Raw genomic sequence first — 27658 nt, forward strand, 5'->3', positions numbered from 1 at the left:
CACTTTTGATTGTTCACCTAAACAAAAGAGTAAACAAAAAAGATCCGGATAGCTGCACTCCAAGATGATGTCTTTATTGAATGGAAAACAGTACATACAGCATACGGATAATACGTATACGCATCACAGATAAATAGCTGATGTGTTCACACCTTTTTAGCGGTGCTTAGTCATAGCGGTAAAGTATTGGAGTTTTGTAAAGTATTGGCATTGTTGTTATTGAAGACAGCATTTTATGGAGTTTGTATATATTTAATAACTTTTTGGGAATATTTAAAGTTTGTTGTATTTTTGTTTTATATTGGGCACAGATGTAAATAATGACATTGCAATTTGAAAAGGATATCTGATTCTGAGTTATGTATATCATTTTGTCATATGTTAAATGACTAATATAGCCAAACTGTGCATGTGCAACTCTGTTGGAAAAACAGTAGTGGAAGTTAGGAAAGGATCTAAAAAAATGTTGTTACTTATCTTTTGTAAATGTATGTTCCTATAGATTAACATTAGTAAAACATAGCTACTTTATGTAATATGTATTGAAAGATGTAGTGAGTGAGTCATTTTATTTACTGTCTTTGAAACGTTAAGATTAGGCATGATAAAAGAGCTAATTTAACAAATGTGCACTGCTTGATGTATTTTAATGCTGGTAAAACCTTAAATGATGCTTTGAGCACAGAAATTTCACTACCTCATTTTGGACTCTAAGTGGCACTGTTGGACTGTAAAACATTTTACACTGCCTGGACGTTGAAATCAAACGGATTTCACTACATTTTCACAGTGCTGCTCAGGAGAAGATACAGCAATATTTAGTCCTGCATTCTGAAGTACCTGGATATTTGTATATCTTCTATTTACAGTATATCTATCATTTAAGGTTATATTCTTGTTTTATGGACCAGTGGAAGAAGAATACATACACATGGTAATAGAAGATACAGAAGCACACAGAGGATAATGGCATGGCAAATTTTTTGTTTTATTTTGATTTTTATCAGGATTATATGTGGTCAGTTACAGTACTCCATTCCTGAAGAATTGAAGATCGGATCTGTGGTCGGGAATGTGGCAAAAGACCTTGGATTAGATGTGAAAGGATTGGCAGTAAGAAAATTTCAAGTTATTTCTCAAGCAAAAAAACAGTATTTCCGGGTTAATTTGGATAATGGAGACTTACTTGTGTCTGACAGAATTGACAGGGAAACTTTATGTGGTGCTAAACCAAGCTGCTTTTTAAACCTTGAGGCTGTAATTGAAAATCCTCTAAATTTTTATACAATCTCTATTGAAATCCAGGATGTGAATGACAATTCACCTGCATTTTCTAAGATTTTTTTTTATATTGAAATAAATGAGGTAACTTCACCAGGGGCACGCTTCCCTTTAGGTTATGCAAGTGATCCAGACCTGGGAAGTAATTCTGTAAAAACATATATTCTTACAGTCAATGAATATTTTAGCCTGGGGGAGAAAATTACTAAAGATGGAATTATATATCCAGAAATTATACTAGAAAAATCACTTGACAGAGAAAAACAAAGTTTCTATGAGCTAATTTTAACTGCAGCAGATGGTGGAACTTTCCCAAAATCTGGTACTGCTGTAGTAAAGATTGCTGTGCAAGATTTTAATGACAATTTTCCTGCATTTACTCAAGACACATATCACATAAGATTACTTGAAAATGTACCTGTTGGTTTTGTAATAATTCATTTAAATACAACTGATGAAGACGAAGGTTCTAATGGCATTGTAACATTTTCACTTAACCACATACCTCAAAATGAAAAACAAATATTTGTTATAGATCCCAATAATGGAAATATAAAACTAACAGCAAATTTGGACTTTGAATCATCAGATACTTATGAAATGACTGTGGAAGCTAAAGATGGTGGGGGCCTTGTTACACACTGCAAAATATCAATACAAGTGATCGATGTGAATGATAATGTCCCACAAATTACAATCACATCTGTCTCATCAACAATTCCAGAGGATGCGCCACTTGGTACAGTCATAGCATTAATTAATGTTCGTGACTTAGATTCTGGAATAAACAGTGAAGTTGTTTGTCAGATCTCCAACTTGTTGCCTTTTCAACTAATACCCTCATCTACAAGTTATTATAAACTTGTCACTGCTGCAAGCATGGATCGAGAAAAAACAATTGTGTACAATATAACAGTTCAGTGTGTGGATAATGGATCTCCCCCACTCTCCAGCAATAAAACCATTCAGTTGGCTATCACAGATGTGAATGATAACCCTCCTGTTTTTGAGAAGATTAACTATGTAATCTACATTGTGGAAAATAATCAGCAGGGCACCTCAATACTCAGTGTCCGTGCTTCAGATCCAGATTATAGTGAGAATGGAAAAATCACATATAGCATCATAACTAGCATCATAGAAGACATACCTGTGTCATCATATGTGTCCATCAATTCAGTGACTGGGGTACTTTATGCTCAAAGATCATTTGACTATGAACAGTTACGGGAGATTCAGTTCCAAGTGATGGCTAAAGACAGTGGATCTCGTCCTCTAACTAGTAATTCCACAGTGAAGATATGTATACTTGACAAAAATGACAATGCTCCCAAGATTCTTTACCCATCATCAGACACTGAGGGATCTACACTTTTTGAATTTATTCCTTGCACCGCTGAAAAAGGTTTTTTAGTGACCAAAGTGATTGCAGTAGATGCTGACTCTGGACACAATGCCTGGCTGTCTTACCATTTACTACAAGCTCCTGAACCATCTTTTTTTACAATTGGTCAACAAACTGGGGAAATCAAACTCGTACGTGACCTACCAGGCATGGATTCTTTAAGACAGAAAGTTGTGGTTTTGGTGAAAGACAATGGAGTCCCAATCCTGTCATCTACAGTCATTTTAAATTTGGTTGTTGCTGACAGCTTTCAGCAAGTTGTGCCAGAGATCAAACGGCAAATTAATATTTCAGATGTTTCATCTAATGTAACATTCTATCTATCAATAGCAATAGCTCTAATTTCTTTGTTATTTATTGTGGCAGTGGTGACTACAATTATCTATAAATGCAGAAAAACAAGTTCCACACCAAACATGGGAATATATAATCGAAATGTGTACCCTCAGTTTACTCTGGGATGCCCTTCTGAGATCAGTGATACAAGTTTACCTTTTCCTTTTTCCTATGATGTGTGTGTGACACTTGACTCAAAGCAGAATGAAATTGCTTTTCTGAAACCAGTCCAGAATGTCCCTACAGGCAACCTCATTGATACTGGTGCTTTAGCTCCTGTGGATGTTTCTACTAGTGAAGCTCAGGTATGCTAAAGAAAACTATTCAATCTTTGCATTTCTAATTGAATGTTGTCAGCTGTGTTGTGTATTTTAGAAGAAGTGTGCTTTGCCTTTTAAAATATATTGCAAACATACATAATATTGCTATAAAGGGTTCCTATGTCAAAATTCCATGTATGCTCACTGAATTTCCTACAGTAAGCTTAGGTTTATATTATGATTACATTATATTAAAATTAATGATACAACACTTTTACAATATTAGTGTAGCGCCTGGCTACTTTCATAGTAGGCGCTGTCGTAAATTTAGAAGGGGGTCAGAGGGTTAAAATGACTCAGGTTTATTTGGCTAAATTTAAGGCCTCTGTTCCAGCCCTGGCTGTACTGTGTGCCTATCATCCTGTCTGGGGACTTCAGGCCCCCCCGGACGGTAGGTGGCAGCAGTGGAATCAGGGTCGTGTTGATACTTCTCCTCAGCAGCCAATCAGGCGGGTTGATCGCCTCGCTGTGCATGCTGGGGAGGGGTATTTAGGGGCAGATGCCATTGGTTCGGGGTCGCCGCCCTGCCGCCTTCCATCTGGGCAGTCGTCCCACCACCCCCGTGTGTTGCCCTCCTGGCCGGGGTGTGTGTGTTGCAGTGTTCCTGGCTCTGGGACCACGTTGATCCGGAGCATTAAGCTACCTCGTAGACTCGGTAGGCAGACTGAGTCTACAATTTGCAAGTGGTCCTGTGCTGTCCATCCAAAGTGGGAGGAAGCCGATCAATGGAGAACCTGTCTGGGGAACACCGAGCACAAGGCTGGTTTCTCAGGAGAGGTCTTTTTGCTCATCGAAGGACACTTCGTACCTGAGACGCTGGACGATGGTCACCTATCAGTTTCCTGATGTAACTAAAGCTCTTTGACGGAGATCCGGGTGCTGAATCCAGTTGAGAAGGATTTTGGACTGAGATTATCTCCACCTTTAAGAGGGTCTGTGGCAGAGACTTCAACCTAAAGTTTCCGAGTGACGCTCTGGCTGGTAGGCAGGTGAAAGAGGCCTATCCAGGTGCACTATACCCACTCTGGCTAGAGTGGTGAAGAAGTTTGTCTTTGGGAAGATTTTGGCCTCTGAATTTTAATCTGAGTTTGTCATTCCTGCTCTATATTGTCCAATTCCATTGAAATCCATAGGTTTAGGTTGACTTATATGATGAAATAAAAAAAGGGGAAATATGCTCTATATGAACTTCAACATGAAACATCTAGAAAAAGAAAGTCCATAGATAAAGTCCATAAATTAAACGTGATGATTCCACACCATACACGTGTGATCTTCTTATATCTAAAGAGTGATCCTCCAACAAATCACCAATAAGAAGTGCCCACTCACCGTAGCTCCAGTGACTTCCAAATGAATAAAGGTCAGTAAACGCTTCAGGATATTGATTGCATTGATTGATCACAGTCTTCTGGCGGCCGTAAGATTTTTGACTAGTTTTGCAAATCAAGTCTTCAGGAAAGCCATGAGGACCACCATATTCTTGCAGATATTTATACCCCCTGAGTAATTTTGATTGGTTGTATTTCAATCCCTAATTAGAATGAGTATATCAGCAGTATACATTGTGTAGCCTTTATACTACAACATTAATACAAGTACATAATAATATCCTGCCTGTAAAAACATGTGGAATTATTTAAACGATTAGCAACCTTGCGTTATAACACTTTCTCATCATGTCATAGATGAGCAGTCCTGAATCAGAAACACAAAAAGCTATCCATTAACCAACAAGAGCTTTCTTTCTGTACTTAACCCTTCCTGCCTACTGTACGCATATATGTGGCCTCACCAAAGTGGGTCTTTTACCGTAGGGCCTCATATGTGTTTATTACTAACGATCTGGACCAGGACTCGCAGTTCTGGGTCACCTGATCATCTCTGATTGGCTATTACAGTGATCACTGTGTCACTGTGAGCCCACCCTGTGTTTGCTTCCTCTTCTGAATGAAGAGGAATATACATTGTATCTTTCTCTTCTTGAACAAAATGAAGATATATACAAACAAGTGTGTGTAATAAATAAATAAATAAAAAATAAAGAGGGAAAGAAAGGAAAAACAACAAGATCAAGGTTTTCCAGGGGTTAAAGATCATGGTCAGCATATTTTGGGTAGACAAAGAAGAGCTGTCTGGTGTCTGAGAGTCTCCCCGGCACGGCAACCCAAAAAAAAACAAATTTGTTTGCAAAATAGGAACAGGATTTTACAGGGGCCAACACATTTTTTTTTAAATACTATTTTTATGGTAATAAACATTAACATAGTAGTAGTAGAAATTGCATTAAAACATGTTTCGCCAGGCTATGGCTTCTTTAGGAGATTAATGCACATACTGTATATAAATGCACTAGCGATTCAAAAACAGTGTATTCGTTTATAGAAAAAAAAAACATAAAAAATTGACATAATGAGAATTTGTACCAAAGTATACAGATAATTGAAACAATATATACACAGATACAGATATTTTAGATCAACTGGGGGGTTCCCTCACCTGCTTTACAGCACATGGGTTCACAATGGACCCAATATAACAGTCAAAGCACCTTAAGGATATTTTAACAAGATATCAGTGTACCACAGGGGAGGATATGGAACCCAAAATGTTCTGCCTGAGGGGGAAGAGTGGATAGCAAGTAATGACTATGAGAATTAAATACAAACATACCATAAGGACTATGACATGATACCTACCACAGATGTGGATAACAAAGTAAACCACACAGATAGGTAAGATGAAATGGAACAGGTTGTTAAGCAGAAGGCAATTAAGCCATGAGGAGATGCCCATTGTGAAAGATAGTTTTTATATGTGTATGCACATATTACTGCGCTGATTCCGTGAAGAAGTGTATATATAATGCAATGCACCTACAGCTCTTAATCATAAATAAATTAATTAATAATTAATCAATAATAAGTTAAAACAAATATAACCAATGTGCTCAAACAATGTGATCCTGCCCATAAACGATATTATATCAATCAATAAAAACAGTGCCAAAAAACAGTCTATTTCTCTTTAAATGAAATTAGGTGCAAATTCCATTAAGATTTCCATAAGAAGATCAATCAAATATTCGTGACTTTTCACCCGTGTCACCACCACCTTTTTACAAAATATGCGCTCACCAGACCAAGATGGAATTAATGCCTGTAAAGATATCCGCCAAGGGTGTTTCCTTTCCCCAATAAGGTTCAGGCCAAACTGCCTATAACGGTATCAGCCAAAGGTATTTCTCCTCTTTCCGCAGCACTTCTGCTGCTCTCTCTCCCCAATATGGTACTTGAAATAAAAAGCATGTGTCTGTGCCTGTCTGACCAGGACCAGTCTGCCCAGCGTACCTGCTCTATGTGTACCCACCGGCGTGCGTTCCACGCCTCGGTGGTTGAGCTGTTTGGCGTGCGGAGGTGTTGCAGGGGTGGCGCGTGACGAGATGTGAATTACCCAGAAGCCTCTACGCGTTTTGCATACGTGAATGCGTCATCAGGAAAATATCTTTTAATAATATGGTGGACCTGCCTGTGTTGGCCAGAGTACCGGGTTATAAGTTTGACATTTTGTTTCTATATTGCATACATATTTTGGGTAGAATTTAAATTACATCATTTTTAATTAGTATCAGTGTCAGTTAGTGTCAATGTCAGTGTGTTTTAGGCAGGAAAAACAATTCTAAATGCGCACCATTGTTTCTGTCATGGAAGTGGGTACAGCAAGACTCTCAATGACTATAAACGAAGGTGGCAGACAACATTTGTTTTGTTATTTATTTTTTATTTTTTGATGTTAGGTTTCATTGGTTTGTCCTTCCAGTTATAGAAAGAAATAGCCAGTGTTAACAGTTTATGTTTAGAGATCTTAACAGTTCTTCCTGTATGAAATATGAAACCTGTGCTGCATACTTTGATAAACATGCTTCATACATACAGTCTTATTGTCAAGAAAATGCTCTAATGTGTTTTACCATAACATACTCCTCTTGGTGTTATGTGTTTGTCAATGTAATTTTAAGTATTTAAAATGGTTGCAAACCCTTTCATATACCCAGCAAAGTTTCCTGTTTATCTGAAGTCTTCTCTTCTCTACATCCATTCAAAGTCTAAAATGTATAAATCTTGTCAGTAAACAGGAGACAAAATGAAATTATACTCTGCAGACCTCAGTGAGGAGAACTTTGAGAGCTGATTGGAGGGAATGAACACACCCCCTTCACACAGCACACAGGAACAGAGCTGAGGCTGTCAATTAGCCGGAGCTCCATTCCCTGTCACATTTTTTCTCTTGGTGTCAGATAAACTAGTCAGAAGTGATCAATGCAGATAGCAGAGGAATGAAGCAGGAGACAGAAATGGCACTTAGTGCTCTTAATTGAGACAAGTACACTCTATAAAAGGATATGCTTTCTTCATATTTCATGTTTGGCCTTTTCAACCAAGTGTTTCCCTAATATTAAGTAAATAAGAGGCTTTCGGCAGCTTTCCCCCTTTTTACTGAGTTATTTATAAAGGAGTATTGCCTTATTAACCAACAGCAATTTACTCATAATATGTCAGAACACATGTGGCACCAGATCCACTGAGTCTCTTTCTTTTACTTCTTCCACGTTAGGCTATTGTGACTATAATGTGCCTTCAGCCCAATTCACCTTGAAGAGGATTTGTCTAAAGACTGATCTCTATCACCGACACTCTATTTGCATGCTATTTGCCATCATACTACATCATACAGCAGTCTCTGATATGGATTTTGGAAGGTAGAAAGCAGCTTAAATGTAAGACCCTGCAATCTTCTCACAATAGGCTCATGTGGTCTTCTGTTTTGACACATCTGGTGGCATTGTGCACAGGCCATTAAGCACTTGTAGTAGTAGTTTAAAACATGCAGCAAAGAATATTGCATGTTGATAATAGTGGGAGGATTGGCGCGCATGAACAGTTGCAGCATTTTCTGGAACTTTTGTTTATGCGATCAGAAAATTATGACTTATTAAGACCTTTACAGTATGGGGTAGATTCAGAAAGAAGATACGACGGCGTATCTCCAGATACGCCGTCGTATCTCTGAGTCCGGCCGGTCGTATCTATGCGCCTGATTCATAGAATCAGTTACGCATAGATTTCTATTAGATCCGACCGGCGTAAGTCTCTTATGCTGTCGGATCTTAACTGCATATTTACGCTGGCGTGTATGCTGATTTACGCCTAGAATATTTAAATCAGCTAGATACACAAATTCACGAACGTACGCCCGGCTGACGCAGTACATTTACGCTGTTTACGTTAGGCTTTTACCCCTGCTATATGGTGGCGTAAGTGCGGCGTACCAATGTTAAGTATGGCCGTCGTTCCCACGTCGAATTTTGAATTTTTTACGTTGTTTGCGTAATTTGTCCGTGAATGGAGCTGGACGTCATTTACGTTCACGTCGAAACCAATGACGTCCTTGCGGCGTACTTTGGAGCAATGCACACTGGGAAATTCCACGGACGGCGCATGCGTCATTCGGGAAAAACGTCAATCACGTCGGGTCAAGCCAAATTTACATAGTTGAATATCTACATGTACCCTGACAGCAGGGTGCTTTACACACATTCCTAAAGGCACAAATTCCCGGATGTCTCCTAAAAAGAACCTGTCAACAAAAAATATTTTATTAAATAGGGAAGGGGGAGGGGTCACGGCAGGTGTACACCCTGCTCTTCCCCATTTTCCCTCCCCCATTTGCCCTTCTCTCTCCCCCTCCCCCTTCCCTTTGGGTATAAATATTTGGGTGAGTCAACATAATAAGTTATCCTCTTTAGTGTTGGAAATTGTTATGATAGAGTTATGAGGCAATACGTATGAGGTACAGGTGGTCCAGCTGCCATCTGTTTCCTGTTGTATTGTTGTTGTTATTTTTATTTAATTACATTTTTCATTTTCATTCATTCAGATACTTTTGATTATGAATTTATTATATGAATCTGTTTGATTTTTTTAAGCGTATAATCATTTCTATATGTGAAGTCTTCTGTGTGCGCAATTGTTTTTAATAATGTAATTGAGATAAGGTTGTTACTAGCCCTATCTGTTGTAATTTTCATGTTTTTTCCTCTTTTGGTATGGCCCTTTTAAGATGGGATTAATGGGAGGTGACATAACTCATAATAAATAGCCATACAAGTAAGGCATGGGCGTGACTTGATGAGGGAGGGCACACCTCCAAAATGCATTGTCAGGCTAACATGCTGGTTTCTGTCTTCATCAGCTCTCCCCCTGCAGTGGGTGTGATCATCGCAGCCTGACACTGGCTGGTCTGGATGCATGCATGGTCCGCAGTGCATGCTGGAGGTGATGTTGGGTGGCTTGTGAGCTGCCATTCGGCTCTAGGGAGGTTGGATGTTCCTTGTCTATTGGCACGCTGTACAGGGGCCATCCAGGAGAGGAGAACATGATTACTACATGCCTCTATTTGTGCTTCCAAATGCGAGCGCAATTTCTGGATTTTTTTTATCATTTATTTTTATAAACAGCATTACACTAGGGCGGCTGTGCGATCTTTTCCTTCTCTTTTCCTGTATAGATACATGACCTCCACCCAGCAGATTAAAAAAGAGAGCTGCAGTGTCTTTAGTGACAGAAGATTTGTTTCTTTTGATTAGGATTACCAGATGGACTTGGAAGTTTTCTTGACCAGCCACTGGTGAATTGTTTGTGTTTTTTATACCAACAAATTATCACATAGGAAACTTTTTGTCCCCTATGTGATGAAAAAGTTAAGGAATTTATAAAAGTATTTAAGTAGTAAAAAAATTTAAGTTACATCCATGCGCATAAAATCCCCCCCAAAAATTATTGCACATGGATACACATTTTAAAGTTTCATCTGTATTATAGTTTCCTAAGGTTTAGCCTGCGAAAGTTTAGTGTTATATATTTATTTCAAATAGAACTAAGAACATAACACTTTTTTGTAAAGCTGTAAGTATAACTTTACAAATAAGAACCAATTATAGTTGGATAGATTGTCAAGTCTAACTCTAGTACATTTTGAAATATAAGAATCTGGATGCAGTTACCTTCATTGATTATACCTGACTCATTAGGGCTAAATATCTCCTTTTGTTCAGTTTAATAATTGGGAATTCCTGTCAAAGAATGCTAAGAACTTTTTAATATGCATATTTCTGTATAATATTTTTAACTGAATCAAGAAAAGTAAGCAAGTGCAAATGGTGATGAGTTACAGGTGTTTAGAACCCCCAAATTTAATTACAATGTGATTTGTGATTGAAATATATAAACAATATGCAACTTGAAAATGCTATGTTTTATGTACCTTATTGATGGCAAGTTATTGTGGGTATTGTTTTTCAGGCAACTTTAATCTGAAACACAACATTCTCCAAAATAAAAAAACTGAGCAACAGTACAGTACTGAGTTTGAAAATACTGTTTTAAAAAAAAGCAAACACTTATGTTCTGCTGTGCATAGTGAATTATAAATATATATTTAACATAGGGTTGATTTACTAAAAGCATATAGGCTGTCACGTACCTGATATGCAGAGGAAGGCCTCTCTTACACCTCTGACTTGGGGCCCCTGACAGAGCAGACAGGTGGCACAGGAGTGCAGTCGCACAAGTGCCAGTAGTTGTGCTAGCTGCTGGGCTTCCAGTTGAGTGGTATGCCAGATGGCAGCGGATGTCCCGGGGGCTGGAACAAGCTGGTACTTGGATGTAGTCAGTGGAAGAGCAGGTCCCAATGGTAGATGGACAGATGCTTGCAGCTAGATAGCTCTGTATAGACTGGAACATAAACAGAGTCAGACAAGCCGGGTCATACACAGTGTGATCAGACCAGATACAGATGCAGAGACTGGAGAATGGTACAAGCCATGGTCGGAGAGCAGGAGAAGTCAGAGCAAGCTGGCTGGGTAACTGAAATCAGATGCAGATAAACAGGGAACAGGACAATCACGGGAATGCTGTAGACAAGACAGCACTAATCCTGGATACTGACCCAGTTTAAATAGCCCATATGGCACCCTCATCTCTCACAGGATGCGCTGCGCACATTAATGCATGCATGCACATAGCTAATCGCACTATGGCACATATTTGTGCATGTGCGCATATGTGAATGCACGTTAGCACGTGCTAACGCACCTTTTCTAAGACAAGTTAGCCTGGAGGAACCATGTCGTCTTCTGGCAAGCCTTTCCTGGTACCACCTATAGTGCTGCTCAAGGTGCCCTAGTAAATGATGCCCAGAACTGTTAAGCTAGTGGTGTGCAGTGTCTCTCATCCCTTCAGAGAGTGTGGCGAAAATGTATTTTTGCACAGAATACCAAGTACATAAATAAATAATAGCAAAAAAAAAAATATATATTTTTGCTTGCACATGATAGGATGAAGTCAACAGAGCTTCACCTCATTTACTAAGCTAAGGGAAAATTCCCTTGCAAAAGGAACAGCCAATTTCCTTTAGTAAATCAACCTTGATAGCTTCATATAATTAATAAGATGTTGTATTGCTCATACACTATAAAATATGTTTCTTCATAAACAGGCAATAAACATTTCAATGGTAAATTAATCCTGCTAAAATACTTCTTATGTCTGGGAGCGGTAGTAAAAGATCTTATTGTATTTCATATATTTTGGCTGCCTTTAGGAGCCACACGGGTGGAATCAATTAACACATGTTATAATCATAACAATATATTACAGCTGTAGTAATTACAAAGGGAAACACTTTAGGAATTCATTTTATGCCTCTCTGTGACTTAAGACACACAAACTTGCTTCCCACTTTGCAGTTAGTGTGGGGCAGCATTTTCTGTTATTGTGTAAATACAGTTAGGTCTGTGGTTGTAAAAAAAATGTAATCATTACATGCTTCATTGTAATGTGATACATAACTAACCTTGTCAAAATTGTAAACTAAAATAAACAATAGGAAGTATTTTATTGTTGAATAATGTTAATCGTAATTTTTAAGGTTTTCAGTTTATTGACACTAGTGCTGTTTATGCAATAATTTTTAATATATTGTAATTTTTTATTTGTTACATAAGTATGTTAAATGTATTATGTTTCCAACCAATCAATGCTTCATGGAAAACATGACATTCTTATAAATTATTAGAACTAGTACATATTTGATATTGTGAGGTCTTCAAACCTGCAATACCCTATTTTAAACTCTAAGTGCCACTATAGGACTGTAAAATATTTTATCCTGCCTGAATGATAAAACCATTTGAATTGTACTACAGTCTTACAGTACGGATTAGAAGGTGACACTGCAGGACTATTCCCACTGTTTTTGTTGGCATTAGAATTTTTCTAAATATTTCCACAAAACATATTGGAAGTTTCAGTATTACTTAATTTATTAAAAGAAGATGAACTGATGTAATTGCCTGTGCAGAATGGATCATAATACTGGATACAGAAGAACACAGAGAGCTATGGCATGGCGAGTATTTTGTTTTATTTATTTTATGATCAGTGCTATTTATGGACAATTACAATACTCAATACCAGAGGAACTAAAGAAAGGATCTGTAGTTGGGAATGTTGCAAAGGATCTCGGAGTGAATGTAAAGGAACTTGCAATGAGAAAATTCCAAGTGATTGCTCAACAAAAGAAACAATATATTAATGTGAATTTGGAGAATGGTGACTTATTTGTGTCTGAAATCATTGACAGAGAAGCATTATGTGGGGCTAAACAGAGCTGTATTTTGAATTTTGAAGCAGTCATAGAAAAGCCCTTGAATTTTTATACAATTACTATTGAAATTCAGGATGTGAATGATAATTCGCCTATATTTTCAAAGAGATCTTTTGATATAGAAGTAAGTGAACTTACCTTACCCGGGGTACATTTTGCACTAGGCATTGCAAAAGATCCAGACCTAGGCAAAAATGCTGTTCAAACCTATACACTTACAAGTTCTGAGTACTTTCGTCTTGGGGAGAAACATACTAATGATGGAATTATGTACCCAGAAATAATACTTGAAAAGCCACTTGACAGAGAAAGACAAAGTTCCTATGAATTAATTTTGACTGCTTTTGATGGTGGACTTCCTCCAAAATCTGGTACAGTGATAATAAAGATTGATGTTCAAGATGTGAATGATAATTATCCAGTATTTTCCCAGGACAAATATCATATAAGGTTACATGAAAATGCACCTCTTGATTTTGTAGTGATTAGTTTAAATGCAACTGACAAAGATGAAGGCTCTAATTCCCAAATTACCTATACGTTTAGCCAAATTTCTGAAAATGCTCAGCAAATCGTTGCTATGGATCTAAATGGGGTTATTAAAATATCTGGAAATTTGGACTTTGAAACATCAGACAGCTATGAAATGACAGTGGAAGCTAAAGATGGAGGTGGGCATGTCACACACTGCAAAATATCAATTCAAGTGGTTGATATAAATGATAATGTCCCAGAAATAACAGTCACGTCCCTCTCTTCAACAGTCCCAGAGGATTCACCACCAGGTACAGTCATTGCATTATTCAAGGTTCAGGATTTGGATTCTGGAATGAATGGTGAGGTTTCTTGCCAGAGCTCTAACACAATATCCTTTCAATTATTACCAACATCTAGCAGTTATTATAAACTTGTAACTGCCGCAAGCATGGATCGAGAATTACATTCCTTTTATAACATTACAGTCCATTGTGTGGATAATGGATCTCCTCCTTTGACAAGCAATAAAACTATTCAGTTGGCTATTTCAGATGTGAATGACAATCCTCCTGTTTTTGAGAAAATACGCTACATTTTCTATATTCCAGAGAACAATCAACCAGGAACCTCAATACTCAATGTCCGTGCTGTAGATCAAGACCGTGATGAAAATGGAAAAATCACTTACAACATTTTAAACAGTAACATAGAAGAAATTCCCGTATCTTCGTACATATCCATAAACTCAATGACTGGAATCCTTTATGCTCAAAGATCTTTTGACTATGAACAATTACGAGAATTTCCGTTCCAAGTGATGGCCAAAGACAGTGGAACTCCTGCTCTAAGCAGTAATGTCACAGTAAGAGTATGCATCATTGACAGGAATGATAACAGTCCTAAAATTCTTTACCCATCTGTGAATACTGAAGAATCAGGGTTATTCGAATTTATTCCTCATACTGCTGAGAAAGGTTTTCTAGTGACTAAAGTGATAGCAGTGGATGCTGACTCTGGGCACAATGCTTGGCTCTCCTACCATTTGTTACAAGTTTCTGAACCTTCTCTAATTGCTATTGGTCAGCAGACAGGTGAAATTAGAATAGGGCGAGACCTTCCAGACAAGGAAACTTTTAGACAAAAGATTGTGATTCTGGTAAAGGACAATGGTATCCCATCCCTTTCATCTACAGTAACGCTGAATTTAGTTATGGCTGAAAACTTTCAGCAAGTTGTGCCAGAGATAAGGAGACAACCCAATACATCACAGACCTCATCAAATCTATCATTTTATCTGGTAATAGCTATAGCTCTGATTTCTATGTTATTTATTGTGACTGTGATGGCTACAATTATTTTTAAATGCAGAAAAGCAAACTCCCAAACTAATTTAGGAGTATATAACAGAAATGTATACCCTCAGTTCACCCTTGGATGTCCTTCAGAGATCAGTGATACAAGTCTACCTTTTCCATTCTCATATGATGTGTGTGTGACTCTTGACTCAAAGCAAAATGAAATTGCTTATCTGAAGCCAGTCCAGAATGTCCCCACAGACAATCTCATTGATACTGGTGACCCTTCCACAGCTGATATTTCAAAAGAATGTTCAGATGCAACTAGTTTTAAACAGGTAAGAATTATTTAAGACCTTTACAAAATATAAACTGTGCTATAAGTGATTTAGCAGTAGTTGTTCATTTGTGCTTTTTTCTTTTAAATAAAAGCATCTGTGGCATCAGATACTCTGACTCTGTGCCCATTTGTAATCCCCTACATGCCTGTTTTTTGCTTTCAAACTGGCTATTGTACATACAATTGCAACTCCTGGTTTGGCAAGCATCTCTTAAAGCGGATCTCCACCCTAAAGTGAAATCACGCTTATCGGCACCCTCCCCCCTCCGGTGTCACATTTGACACCTTTCAGGGGGAGGGGGGTGCAGATACCTGTCTAAAGACAGGTATTTGCACCCACTTCCGGCCACACATCACAGGCAAAAGACAGTTTTTTTCTGACATCCCGTCCGTCCCCTGTTGTGTGCTGGGAACATTTGGCTCCCAGCACACAGCGGGAGCCAATCGGCGGGCGCAGCACGACTCGCGCATGCGCCGTAGGGAACCGGGCAGTGAAGCCGGAGCGCTTCACTTCCTGGTTCCCTCACCGTGGATGGAGGGGGAAGCAGCAGGGTGACGAGCGATCACTCGTCCTCTGCTGCGGGCGCCGCTGGACTTCAGGACAGGTAAGTGTCCTAATATTAAAAGTCAGCAGCTGCAGTATTTGTAGCTGCTGGCTTTTAATATTTTTTTTTTTGAGCGGACATCTGCTTTAAGCCACTGTTATCTGGCACTTAAAATATCATGTGTGGGAGACAATACCAAGCAAACTCAAAGCTTGATATCATTTTGAATAATATATATCTCGATATATAAGCACCCATATGAAGAAGAGGTGAAATGAAAAGTATGGTATAAATAACATTGTTTAATAACTGAAATTTGTTAACTAGTTTACGTGTATATGTCCATACACTTCAATCACTGTAGGAATATTTACATATACACAGCTAGATCTGAGAGTTTTTACACAAAAGAGGTAGTTCCATCTGCAATACACATTTATTGATAGGGTTACATAATATGTACAAATCACACAGTAAACATTATTTAGAAAACAATGTACAGTATAACTCCCCTGTCTTAAATAATATTTACAAATTACACACAAAACCATATTTACAATATAATGTACAAGTGTGGAGTTAGTTTACCTCTCGACTTCAAGTCTGGTTGTGCTGACTGCTGGGTGTCCCAACACAAAGAGAGTGCACAACTTGGTGAACAAGCATTATACTGTGGCTACTGGCTAGTATAATGCACCCTAATTGGCCACTGTATCTAGCAAAATGTATATTGGGCATAGTCGGATTGGAGGATTCAAAGAAGGCGGCTGTTTACAGCACATGTGCAATGTCATAAGAAAAAAGAATGGCCAGACCTTTGAAGTAGAAACATGTTTACTGTACCAACAACTGAGAAGCGAAGACTGGTATAATGTTCAAATGTACTCAATGTTTTAAATATATGGAGCTTTCATTATCCAACAAATTCAAGGTAAAGACTAATTAGAAGAATTTCAAGTTATTTGTTCTACTTTATATTAGGTTTTCTGGTCAGGGAACACAAATTGAAGGCTGAATCTAAATAAATGTTTAGTGCTAATATCAAAAATAAGCAATAAGCATTGTCAAATAACTAATATACATTATATTTTTTGTATCTGATATTTTAAATAGTTTATAGCTGCCATGTCAGATTTTTTTTATGAATAATTATTACAATCCTCAACATCATTTTATATATCCTCAATTTAACTTTTTTTTCAGTCTGCAGGCGTTGGCATGGAAATAACCTGTTAGCACTGATCAGCATGTTGTCCCTGGTAGTATTGTTTTTTTGTTTTTTGGGATACTGTCTCATGTGAGGCAAATCAGGGGAATATGGCAGGAAACAAAGGCAAATTGAGTAACTGTAAATATAAGCTGGGTACACGCTGGCCAAAAGTCATCCAGTTAAGCAGGAACCAGTGTGTACGGCTGTCTCTCTGGCAGAAGCCGGGCTGACAACCATTTTTTTGCCAAAGGAAGGGGCATGCTGGAAAACCAGCATCCGATCAGCAATTGTAGACAATGGCTGCGAGCGCTGATCTGTAAATTTATGGTGGTGGTGGTGGGGGGGGTTCGGAAGCATAGATCCTCACTGTCAGAATTCAGTAGAACAGCAGGGAAGATCGCCTCACCAACTTTGCTTGTGTTGGTACAGTGATCTGTCAGGTTTATTTTCATTCACCCCTGTGGTCAGTGTGTACCAGGAACATATAGTGAGGTCAGAGGCTGGAAAGGCACTGGCTAGTATCAGAGCCAGATACACACAGGTTACATACACCGCGAACGTTAGAGCGAGAGCAATAATTCTAGCACTAAACCTCCTCTGTAACTCTAAATATGTAACCTGTAAAAAATGTAAAGCGTCGCCTATGGAGATTTTTAAGTACTCAAGTTTGGTGCCATTCCACAAGTGTGCACATTTTAAAGCATGAAATGTTAGGCATCTATTTACTCGGCATAGCATCATCTTTCATAGTATGCAAAAAAATCGGGCTAACTTTAGTGTTTTTTTTTTTATTCATGAAACTTCTTTCCAAAAAAATGTGTTTTAAAAATTGCTGCGCAAATACCGCAAATACTGTGTAACATAAAAAGTTGCAATGACCATCATTTTATTCCCTAGGGTGTCTTCTAAAACAACATATATATATATATGTTTGGGGGTTCTGAGTAGTTTTCTAGCAAAAGAATAATTATTTAAACATGTAGGTGAGAAGTGTCAAGGGTGACAAGGGGTTAATTACCATAAGTAAGTAATATACAAATAATTATTATATATTATTTTTAAGGCAATTTCCTATGTTTTCAAAAACTGTACTCAAGCAGGTAGCTTAATACAGTGTTTCCCAACTCCAGTCCTCAAGGCACACCAACAGGTCATGTTTTCAGGCTTTCCATTATTTTGCACAGGTGATTTGATCAGTTTCACTGCCTTAGTAATTACCACAGCCGTTTCATCTGAGGGAAATCCTGAAAATATGACCTGTTGGTGTGCCTTGAGGACTGGAGTTGGGAAACACTGACTTAAAACGGATCTCCACTCTAAAGTGGAGTCCCGCTGATCGGAACCCTCCCCCCCTCCGGTGTCACATTTGACACCTTTCAGGGGGGAGGGGGGTGCAGATACCTGTCTACAGACAGGTATTTGCACCCACTTCTGGCCCTACGATACGGGCAAAGGACGGGTTTTTTCCTTCCTTCCCGTCCGTCCCCCGTTGTATGCTGGGAACACTCGGCTCCCAGCACACAGCGGGAGCCAATCGGCGGGCGCAGCGCGACTCGCGCATGCGCCGTAGGGAACCGGGCAGTGAAGCCGGAGCGCTTCACTTCCTGGTTCCCTCACCGAGGATGGAGGGGGGAGCAGCAGGGTGACGAGCGATCAGCTCGTCATCTGCTGCGATCACCGCTGGACTCCAGGACAGGTAAGTGTCCTTATATTAAAAGTCAGCAGCTGCAGTATTTGTAGCTGCTGGCTTTTAATATATTTTTCCCGTGGCACATCCGCTTTAATAGACAAATTACTGAAGTTTGAAGGTTTAACTTCAAACCAGTAATTTCACAGTAAATACATTCTTATCTTATAACATATAGCATAATAATATATGATTTAGCTTGTACCTTTTCAGCAGATTCTCATTCTCCCTCTTAACTGTGTGAGATAAACATGGGATTATGGATAAATCTTATACACATTAACATGTTTTTTCCTCCTGGTTAAGAGGGCTAGGCTGTAATGGAGTATTTGTATTTTAGGCCTCCACTGCAGCATTTTTATTGGATAGCTTGGGCTAATGGTACTTTACCATTGGTCGAAGGCTACAAGCTGTCCATTGAGCTTAGTGCCTCTGACAAGAAGTGAGGATAGGCACTGTGAGCTCACCCTCTCAGTCTGCTGCAGAGTGTGCCAGCTTACATCTAATCTGGCTTCTCTGTATTTAGCTTCTGACAGGCTGTGCAAAGAGCCACGTATCTCCGGAAACCATAGATGACCAGAGGTGGGGTAGGACTTCAGCTACCTACCCCCGAAATGTGGGGACACTGTGATCCCTGGTTGCTGAGCTTCGACCCTCGAAGTCGATCATTCATTTTTTTATGCTCATGGTAGGTGAGGCTCTGCCTCGCCTGCCTCTCCTCACTGCACGTCCCTGGTGTTTACCCATCTTAAGCCACAGCTTCTTTAAGCCTACTTTCCATTTATGACTATGGCCCTAATGTTGGGGCAGAAACAAGACATTTCTTTTATATGATGGATACTTTTACAGTATGTCTTGATGGATATTGAATACAGCTTAAACTATTTTATCACCAGTAAAGTCTGTGCCCGATTTCCTTGTTTCCTCACAGCTTCCTGTAGGTAGCACCTAACTTATTAGCAAACATACAGACCGATGGACTGTTTTCATCGGTCAAACCGATCGTGTGTGGGCCCCATCGGTTTGTTTTCCATCGGTGATAGAAAAAAACGATCGTCTGTCCATCGGCCAAAAATCCACGCATGCTCAGAATCAAGTTGACACATGCTCGGAAGCATTGAACTTAATTTTCTCAGCATGTCGTAGTGTTTTACCTCACCGCGTTTGGACACGGTCGGATTTTTGACCGATGGTGTGTAGGCAAGACTGATGAAAGTTAGCTTCATCGGATAGCCAACGAAAAAATCCATCGGATTAGATTCAATCAATTATCCGATCGTGTGTACAGGGCTTTAGATAGTTGCACACATGTAAAGCTACAATGATATGTGACATTTGGGTCCACACAAATCTTTTGCACATTATGATCTGTAGTATATATCTCCCACAATTTGATGCCTATTGCTTTCTCTTTGTGCCTTTAGAGATGCAGAGTTCAAAGTTTACCGTATAGTAGATCTTGATAAGGTATAGATTTGCAAAAGTTTGTATTACTGTATATTTTCTTCATAGAAAATACTGTATCTGTGTAAGTTACTTTACCCTTTAACCACTTCAGACCCGGAGGATTTGGCTGCCCAATGACTGGGTAATTTTGTGCGATTCGGCACTGTGTCACTTTAACTGACAATCGCACGGTCCTGTGACATTGCACCCAAACAAAATTGGCACCCTTTTTTCCCCACAAATAGACCTTTCTTTTGGTGGTATTTGATCACTTCTGCAGTTTTTATTTTTTATGCTATAAACACAAAAAAAGCAACAATTTTGAAAAAAAAAGCTACATTTATATTTTTTGTTTTAATAAAAACCCACAAAAAATATATAAAAAACACATTTTTTCCTCAGTTTAGGCCGATACGTATTCTTCTACATATTTTTGGTAAAAAAATCGCAATAAGCGTATATTGATTGGTTTGCACAAAAGTTATAGCATCTACAAAATAGGGGATAGTTTTATGGCATTTTTATTATTATTTTTTTTGTTACTATTTATGGCAGTAATCAGCGATTTTTATCATGACTGTGACATTATGGCGGACACATCAGACACTTTTGATGCTATTTTGGGACTATTGCCATTTATACAGCTATCAGTTGTATAAAAATGCACCGATTACTGTATAAATGACACTGACAAGGAAGAGGTTAACCACTAGGGGACGAAAGGGGATAAGTGTGTCCTAGGGAGTGATTCTAACTATGTGGGGGCTTGGCTACATGTGACATGACACTGATTGCTGCTCCCGATGACAGGGAGCAGACGATTAGTGTCCTGTCACAAGCCAGGACAGGGAAATGCCTTCTTTACACAGGCATCCTCCTGTTCTGCCTCTCTGTGACCCAATCACGGGACACTGGTGGACATTGAGTCTGCAGGTCCCACTGGCACGATCACGGGGCGCAAAGATTCTTAAAGGGGACGTACAGGTACGCCCATTTGCCTACTGCTGCCATTCTGCCGACGCATATCGGCATGCAGCAGTCTGCAAGTGGTTAATTCCAGGGAAATTAGTAGAGTTGGATAAATTGTTTAGTTCAGATCTATTGAAATTTGCAATTTCTTCAATTACTTACTATTCACGTTTAATTATTTGACTTGTTATCTTGTGCAGTTTTATGATACTAAATTACTGTCATACTGTAGACCAGTAGTTCTCAACCTGATGATTTGCCAGGGGTCAACCAAATCCTGGGCTGTTCCTAAAGACCGCACCACTCTCCCAGTTTTTTCGCAGCTGCCCAGCAGGGCTGTCTCTGGAGCCTGTGGCCATCCAGCTAGGCTGTTCCCGGAGCCCACAGCCGCCCACTCAGCCTCTTCGTAGCCACCCATTCAGTTCACGGCATGACTGGGGGCAGAGACTAGAGGTCTGCTGACTGGTGAGGATTGTGAGGTGGGAGGGGCTGGAGGAGACCCTATATCCTGATTTCAGCATAGGTGTCACTGCTATGAGACACCACAAAGTCAGAGATACAGTGAGTAACACTACCTGTGATTATAGTTGCCATTAAAAGTCCCCACTACAGTTCACAGATCAGCAGATGACCTTGATCAAGAGCACCTAAGTTGACTGATCAGAACTCCCCCCAGCACTGCCACTCATCCCATCCCCCCCTCCCCCACCAAGGAGTAAGAGAAGGAATAAAAATAGAGAGAAAGAATAAGAGAAAAAAACAAGAAAGACGGCTAGAGAGAGGGATGGGGAAAAAACAAGAAGTTAGGATAGAGAGAGATAAAAAGGAAAGAAAGGAGAACAAAGAGAAAGCGTGGTACATCCTAAAATTTACCATATGAGGTTTTAAAACTGTACGAGTGGAGGGGACTCAGGGAGCGCTAAATTGCCTTGGGTGCTGACAACGCATGCTATGAAAATAATTTTACTGTTAGGGGTCCCTACAACTTGGAAAATTGTATCAAGGGGTCACGGCACTAAGAGGTTGAGAACCACTGCTGTAGACTCACTGAATCAGAAAATGCCAAGAATTTAGAAATTTGTCTAAATAGTGTTTTTCTGCTATCCAAATCTATTTTTTAGAAAGTTCTTTAAGAACTGTAGGCAAGTACAAGGAGGCGGTACAAATGTCCAGAATCCCTCATTCAGCTGCAAAAACTGGGGATTAAAAAGGCAAAAGCATATAGTGGGGTTTATTTACTAAAGGCAAATAGACGGTGCACTTTGCAAGTGCAGTTGCTCCAGAGCTTACTAAATGAGGGGAAGTCCTGCTGACTTTCATCATACATCCATGTGCAATTAAAAATATATTTTTTTTCCTTGAATGTAAATAGGTATTATTTGCAAAGTGAAGCTTCGTTTATTTACTATGCTGATGGAGGAATTTCGTTTGCAGAGTGCAACTGCACTTGCAATTTGCACAGTCTATTTGCCTTTGGTAAATCAACCTCAGAATGTTTTGCTGTGGAAAGTGATTTGCTGAAGGGGAATTAATTTATAAAGTTAAAAGCACATGTACCATGAAGATTTACCTGCAGTGAATGATGGTGTTGTGGTTTAATACTGCTAAAATACCTGTTACCTTTGCTGTGGTGAAAGATTATATTTCATTTTCATATTTCCTTTAACCACTTAAGGACCGCCTCCTGCACATATACGTCGGCAGAATGGCACGGTTGGGCACAAGCACGTACAGGTACGTCCTCTTTAAGTGCCCGCAACCCGGTCCGAAGCTCCGTGACTGTGACCGCGGGACCCGTGGACCCGATCACCGCTGGAGTCCCTTGATCGGTCCCCGGAGCTGAAGAACGGGGGTTCTTCACTGTGGCGCCGTCATTGATCGTGTGTTCCCTTTTATAGAGAAACACAATCAATGACATCACACCTACAGCCACACCCCCCTACAGTTAGAAGCACAAATGAGGTCACACTTAACCCCTTCCGCGCCCCCTTGTGGTTAACTCCCAAACTGCAATTGTCATTTTCACAGTAAACAATGCATTTTTAATGCACTTTTTGCTGTGAAAATGACAATGGTCCCAAAAATGTGTCAAAATTGTCCGATGTGTCCGCCATAATGTCACAGTCACGAAAAAGAAACGCTGATCGCCGCCATTAGTAGTAAAAAAAAAATTATAAAAATAAAACTATCCCCTATTTTGTAAACGCTATAACTTTTGCGCAAACCAATCGATATACGCTTATTGCGATTTTTTCTACCAAAAATAGGTAGAAGAATACGTATCGGCCTAAACTGAGGAAAAATTAATGTTTTTATATATTTTTGGGGGACATTTATTATAGCAAAAGGTAAAAAATATAAAAACCGCAGAGGTCATCAAATACCACCAAAAGAAAATTCTATTTGTGGGAAAAAAAGGACGCCAATTTTGTTTGGGAACCACGTCGCACGGGCAATTGTCAGTTAAATCGACGCAATGCCGAATCGCAAAAACTGGCCAGGTCCTTTAGCTGCCTAAAGGTCCGGGTCTTAAGTGGTTAAGGAGCCAGGCAGGTATGGTATGTGGTTATAATAATAACATCATATTGCACCAGTAGTTATTTCAAACTTGAAACCCTCATGCTTTGGTTTTATGTCTCTCTGTGATTTAAGGTCGTACACATAAACTAATATCTTTGAAGATGGTGTGGTGCAGCATATTCTGTATCTTGTGTAAAATTAGGTGTTTTTTTGTTTTATAAATAATTGTATATGGTTTAATTACTACAGGTTATTATTATTATTATTATTATTATACATGATTTATATAGAGACAACAGTTTACGAATCGCTTTACAATGTAGAGGGGAGACAGCACAATTGCAGTACAGTTCAATACAGAAGGGGCAGGAGGGCAATGCTTGTAGAACTTACATTCTAAAGGGAAGGGTTGGTGGTACAAAAGGTAATAGCTGCAGAAAATGATTTGATGGGGATGGTTCGGGGACAGTTGTTAGGTGGGTGTGGGGTAGGCTTCCCTGAATACATGAGTTTTCAGGGATCTCCTAAAGGTGGACAGGGTAGGGGCTGATCGGACATACCGGGGCAGGGAGTTCCAGAGGATGAGAGAGGCTCTGGAGAAGTCCTGAAGGCGAGCATGGGAGAAGGTAACAAGGGAGCTAGAGAGCAGGAGGTCCTAGGAGGAACTGAGGGGATGATTTGGGTGATATCTGCAGATGCGGTTGGTGATGTAGATGGGGCGATGTTGTAAAGGGCTATCAGGACACGTACTTACCGAGACCGAGATGCTGCGGACGGCTCACCTTTGCGGACTGGCGCTAACCTTCCTCTGAGGGTGGAAACAGAGAGAGGGAAGCACCAGAAGGCACCGGCACCGGAGGGTAGCTGGGTAGTAGCCGAGGTGAAGATCACAAGTGTGGGATCCGGAATCCACAGGATACGTTAGAAGCCGGAAGCCAATGCGAAGTCAATCAGGAGCAGGAATAAGGAAGTCCAAGAAGCAAGCCAGGTTCAGGGAATGGAGACAGCAGCAAGTCTGAGATTCAAGCCGAGATCAGGGTTCACAGAGAGAAGCGAGTCCAAAGTCCAGAGCCGGGGTCAGGGGTAAGAGAAGGCAGCAATCCGATAAACAAGCCGAGGTCAGGTATGTAGTCAAGCAATCAGGTAATCCAGGTCAAGAGGTTAGTTCAAGGGATAAAGCACATACAGGAACTGATGACAAACCAGCAACCAGCAAAGGGGAAGGGGCTGGCTTAAATAGGCCGCACTGGCCACTGATTGGTCCACAGGAGTACAGCCACTGATTGGTCCACAGGAGTACAGGTTCAGGACCAGGTTCCAACGGACAGCACACAGAATAGCACTGAGCAGTGGCTCAGAGACAAAAGAGCTGGACCTTCAATGGAGAGATCCTGGGTTCGATTCCACCCAGGACCAACTGGGGAAAGAGACCGTGGAAGGTCTGCGCCCTGACAGTGCCCCCCCCCCTAGGGGCGGACTCTGGACGCCCAAACTGTCCATTAACTCAGGATGTTCGCGTTGAAAGGACCGAATCAACCGAGGGGCATGAATGTTTCTGGAAGGCTCCCATGAACTGTCCTCCGGGGGATAGCCCTTCCATTTAATTAAGTATTGGAGTTGTCTCCCTCTTTTCCTGCAGTTAAGGATAGCTTCCACTTCAAACTCTCTTTCTCCTTCAACCTCTATTGGTGGAGGTGGAGGCTCCGCTCTCCCTTGGAAAGGATCCGGGACCAGGGGTTTAAGAAGTGAGGCATGAAATACGGGGTGAATCCGGTAAGAATCAGGTAAGGCCAGTTCAAAGGCTACAGGATTAATCTTGCGTTTAATCTCGAAAGGACCAATGAATTTCGGGCCCAATTTTTGTGAAGGAACAGGTAATTTTAGATTAGAGGCGGACAGCCAGACTTTCTCTCCCACCCCAAAAGTGGGACAGTCCCTTCTACCTTTGTCATAAAATTTCTTAAAGTCCTCCTGAGCCCGCTGCATCACCTCTTGTAAGTTTGAGAAATTCTGTTGAATGGATACTAACCGTTCTTGGACGGCTGGAACAGAAGCTTCGGGAATGGAGTCCGGTAAGAAGGGAGGATGGAAGCCATAATTTGCCCAAAACGGTGTTTGATTTGTGGAGGCATGAATGGAGTTGTTATATGCAAATTCTGCAGATACTAATAGTGAACGCCAGTCATTCTGGGAGACTGAGCAGAAACAACGGAGGTACTGCTCCAAGGTCTGGTTAGTTCTTTCCGTTTGGCCATGGCTTTGCGGATGATAGGCCGAGGACAGACAAATCTTCACTTCCAGGGACTTACACAGTTCCCTCCAGAACTTGGATGTGAACTGTGTACCCCTATCGGATACGATACTCTTGGGGACTCCGTGAAGTCTAACGACCTCTTTAAAAAAAATGTTTGCCGTATCGGAAGCTGAGGGCGTGCCAACCATGGGCAAAAAATGTGCCATTTTTGACAACCGGTCAACCACGACTAGAATCGTGGTGAACCCTTCAGAGGGTGGTAGGTCAATGATAAAGTCCATTGAGATGTCTGCCCATGGACGTTCCGGAATGGGCAGTGGCTTGAGAAGACCCCAGGCCCTGGTGTTAGGACCCTTGTTGCGTTGGCAACGGACACAGGAGGCCACATAAGTTTTGCAGTCACGCCGCCACTTAGGCCACCAGAAGGATCGAGCAATTAGTTCGGAGGTCTTACGTGTTCCAAAATGGCCTGCCATCTTGAGGTCATGGAAGGTACCCAGGAGTAGCTGTCTTACTTCCCTTGGCACGAAGATCTTATCTCGAGACCACCACAAATCTTCCCGTTTTACAAGTGAAGAGGTTTCCGGATCTGTACATTGGCGAGATGCCAATTTAAGAGAATTGAGGAAGTCTGATTGAGCGATCAGAAAAAAGTTTTGAGGGTTCAGGATAGTGCTGGGTTCTGAAGTATTAGGTGTTTCCGGGAACATTCTTGAAAGAGCATCGGCTTTACCGTTCTTTGAACCGGGTCTATAGGTTATGTGGAAGTTAAACCGCGTGAAAAAGAGGGCCCAGCGAGCCTGCCTGGGTCTTAGACGCTTAGCGGAACGCAAATACTCTAAGTTTTTGTGGTCTGTAAAAATTATGATAGGGTGAGTAGCTCCTTCCAGTAAGTACCGCCATTCCTCCAATGCGAATTTGATCGCAAGCAACTCCCTATCCCCAACATCATAGTTCTTTTCCGGCGGAGTAAGTTTCCGGGAGGCGTAAGCAACTGGGTGCAAGAGGGATTTTGGCCCCTGTCTCTGAGATAAAACAGCACCAGTGGCGGACTCTGAAGCGTCAACTTCCAGGATGAATGGGAGTGTTGGATCTGGGTGATGTAAAACGGGTGCCGAAGAGAATACTGACTTAAGTTTAATGACGGCTTCCTGAGCTTCCCGTGACCAATGGAACCGATTCCCTTGACCTGTAAGCTTGGTGATGGGGGAGACAATGGAGGAGAACCCCACAATGAACCTTCTATAGAAATTGGCGAAGCCAATAAAACGTTGGACACCTTTTCTATCTGTAGGAGCCGGCCATTCCTGAATTGCCTTGACCTTTTGGGGGTCCATGGCAACCCCATCAGTGGATATAAGGAAACCTAGGAATTGTATTGAAGTCTTCTCGAACTCACATTTCTCTGCTTTGAGATATAATTTGTGTTGTCTGAGGATCATAAGTACTCTTTTAACGTGGTTCCGGTGTAATTCTAGCGTAGCTGAAAAGATTAAGATGTCATCTAGGTAGACAACAAGGAAGTCGTCCAGGTACTGACGAAAGATGTCATTGACTAAATGTTGGAAAGTGGCCGGGGCGTTACAAAGCCCGAAAGGCATCACTAAGTATTCGAAATGTCCGAATCTAGATCTGAACGCTGTCTTCCACTCGTCCCCTTCCCTGATCCGGACAAGATTGTAAGCTCCTCTGAGGTCGAGTTTTGAGAAGATGCGGGCCGAGCGGAAACGCTGGAACAGCTCTGGGATGAGTGGTAAGGGATACCGGTTTTTAATGGTGACCTTATTGAGCTCCCTATAGTCTATACAAGGTCGGAGTGAGCCATCCTTCTTCTCGACGAAGAAAAT

General features: G+C 40.5%; 1 protein-coding gene across 8 annotated transcripts in view; it reads left to right on the top strand.

The window, feature by feature from the left end:
- The window catches only part of LOC120932487 (protocadherin gamma-C5-like), a 721441-nt gene that overhangs the window by 137759 nt on the left and 556024 nt on the right, over positions 1-27658 (top strand). Inside the window, exon 1 of one of the 8 annotated variants that reach the window (XM_040344934.1) lies at positions 818-3327. The exons of 6 other annotated variants lie outside the window; for them this stretch is intronic. In XM_040344934.1, the coding sequence (XP_040200868.1) occupies positions 967-3327 (2361 nt within the window). In that variant the 5' untranslated portion in view covers positions 818-966. Of the gene's footprint in view, positions 1-817; positions 3328-12666; positions 15179-27658 lie in introns of those variants that run through there. One more of the 8 variants, XM_040344918.1, reaches the window with a different exon arrangement.

Source organism: Rana temporaria, chromosome 3, assembly GCF_905171775.1.
Source record: "Rana temporaria chromosome 3, aRanTem1.1, whole genome shotgun sequence".
Classification (NCBI taxonomy): Eukaryota; Metazoa; Chordata; class Amphibia; order Anura; family Ranidae; genus Rana; species Rana temporaria.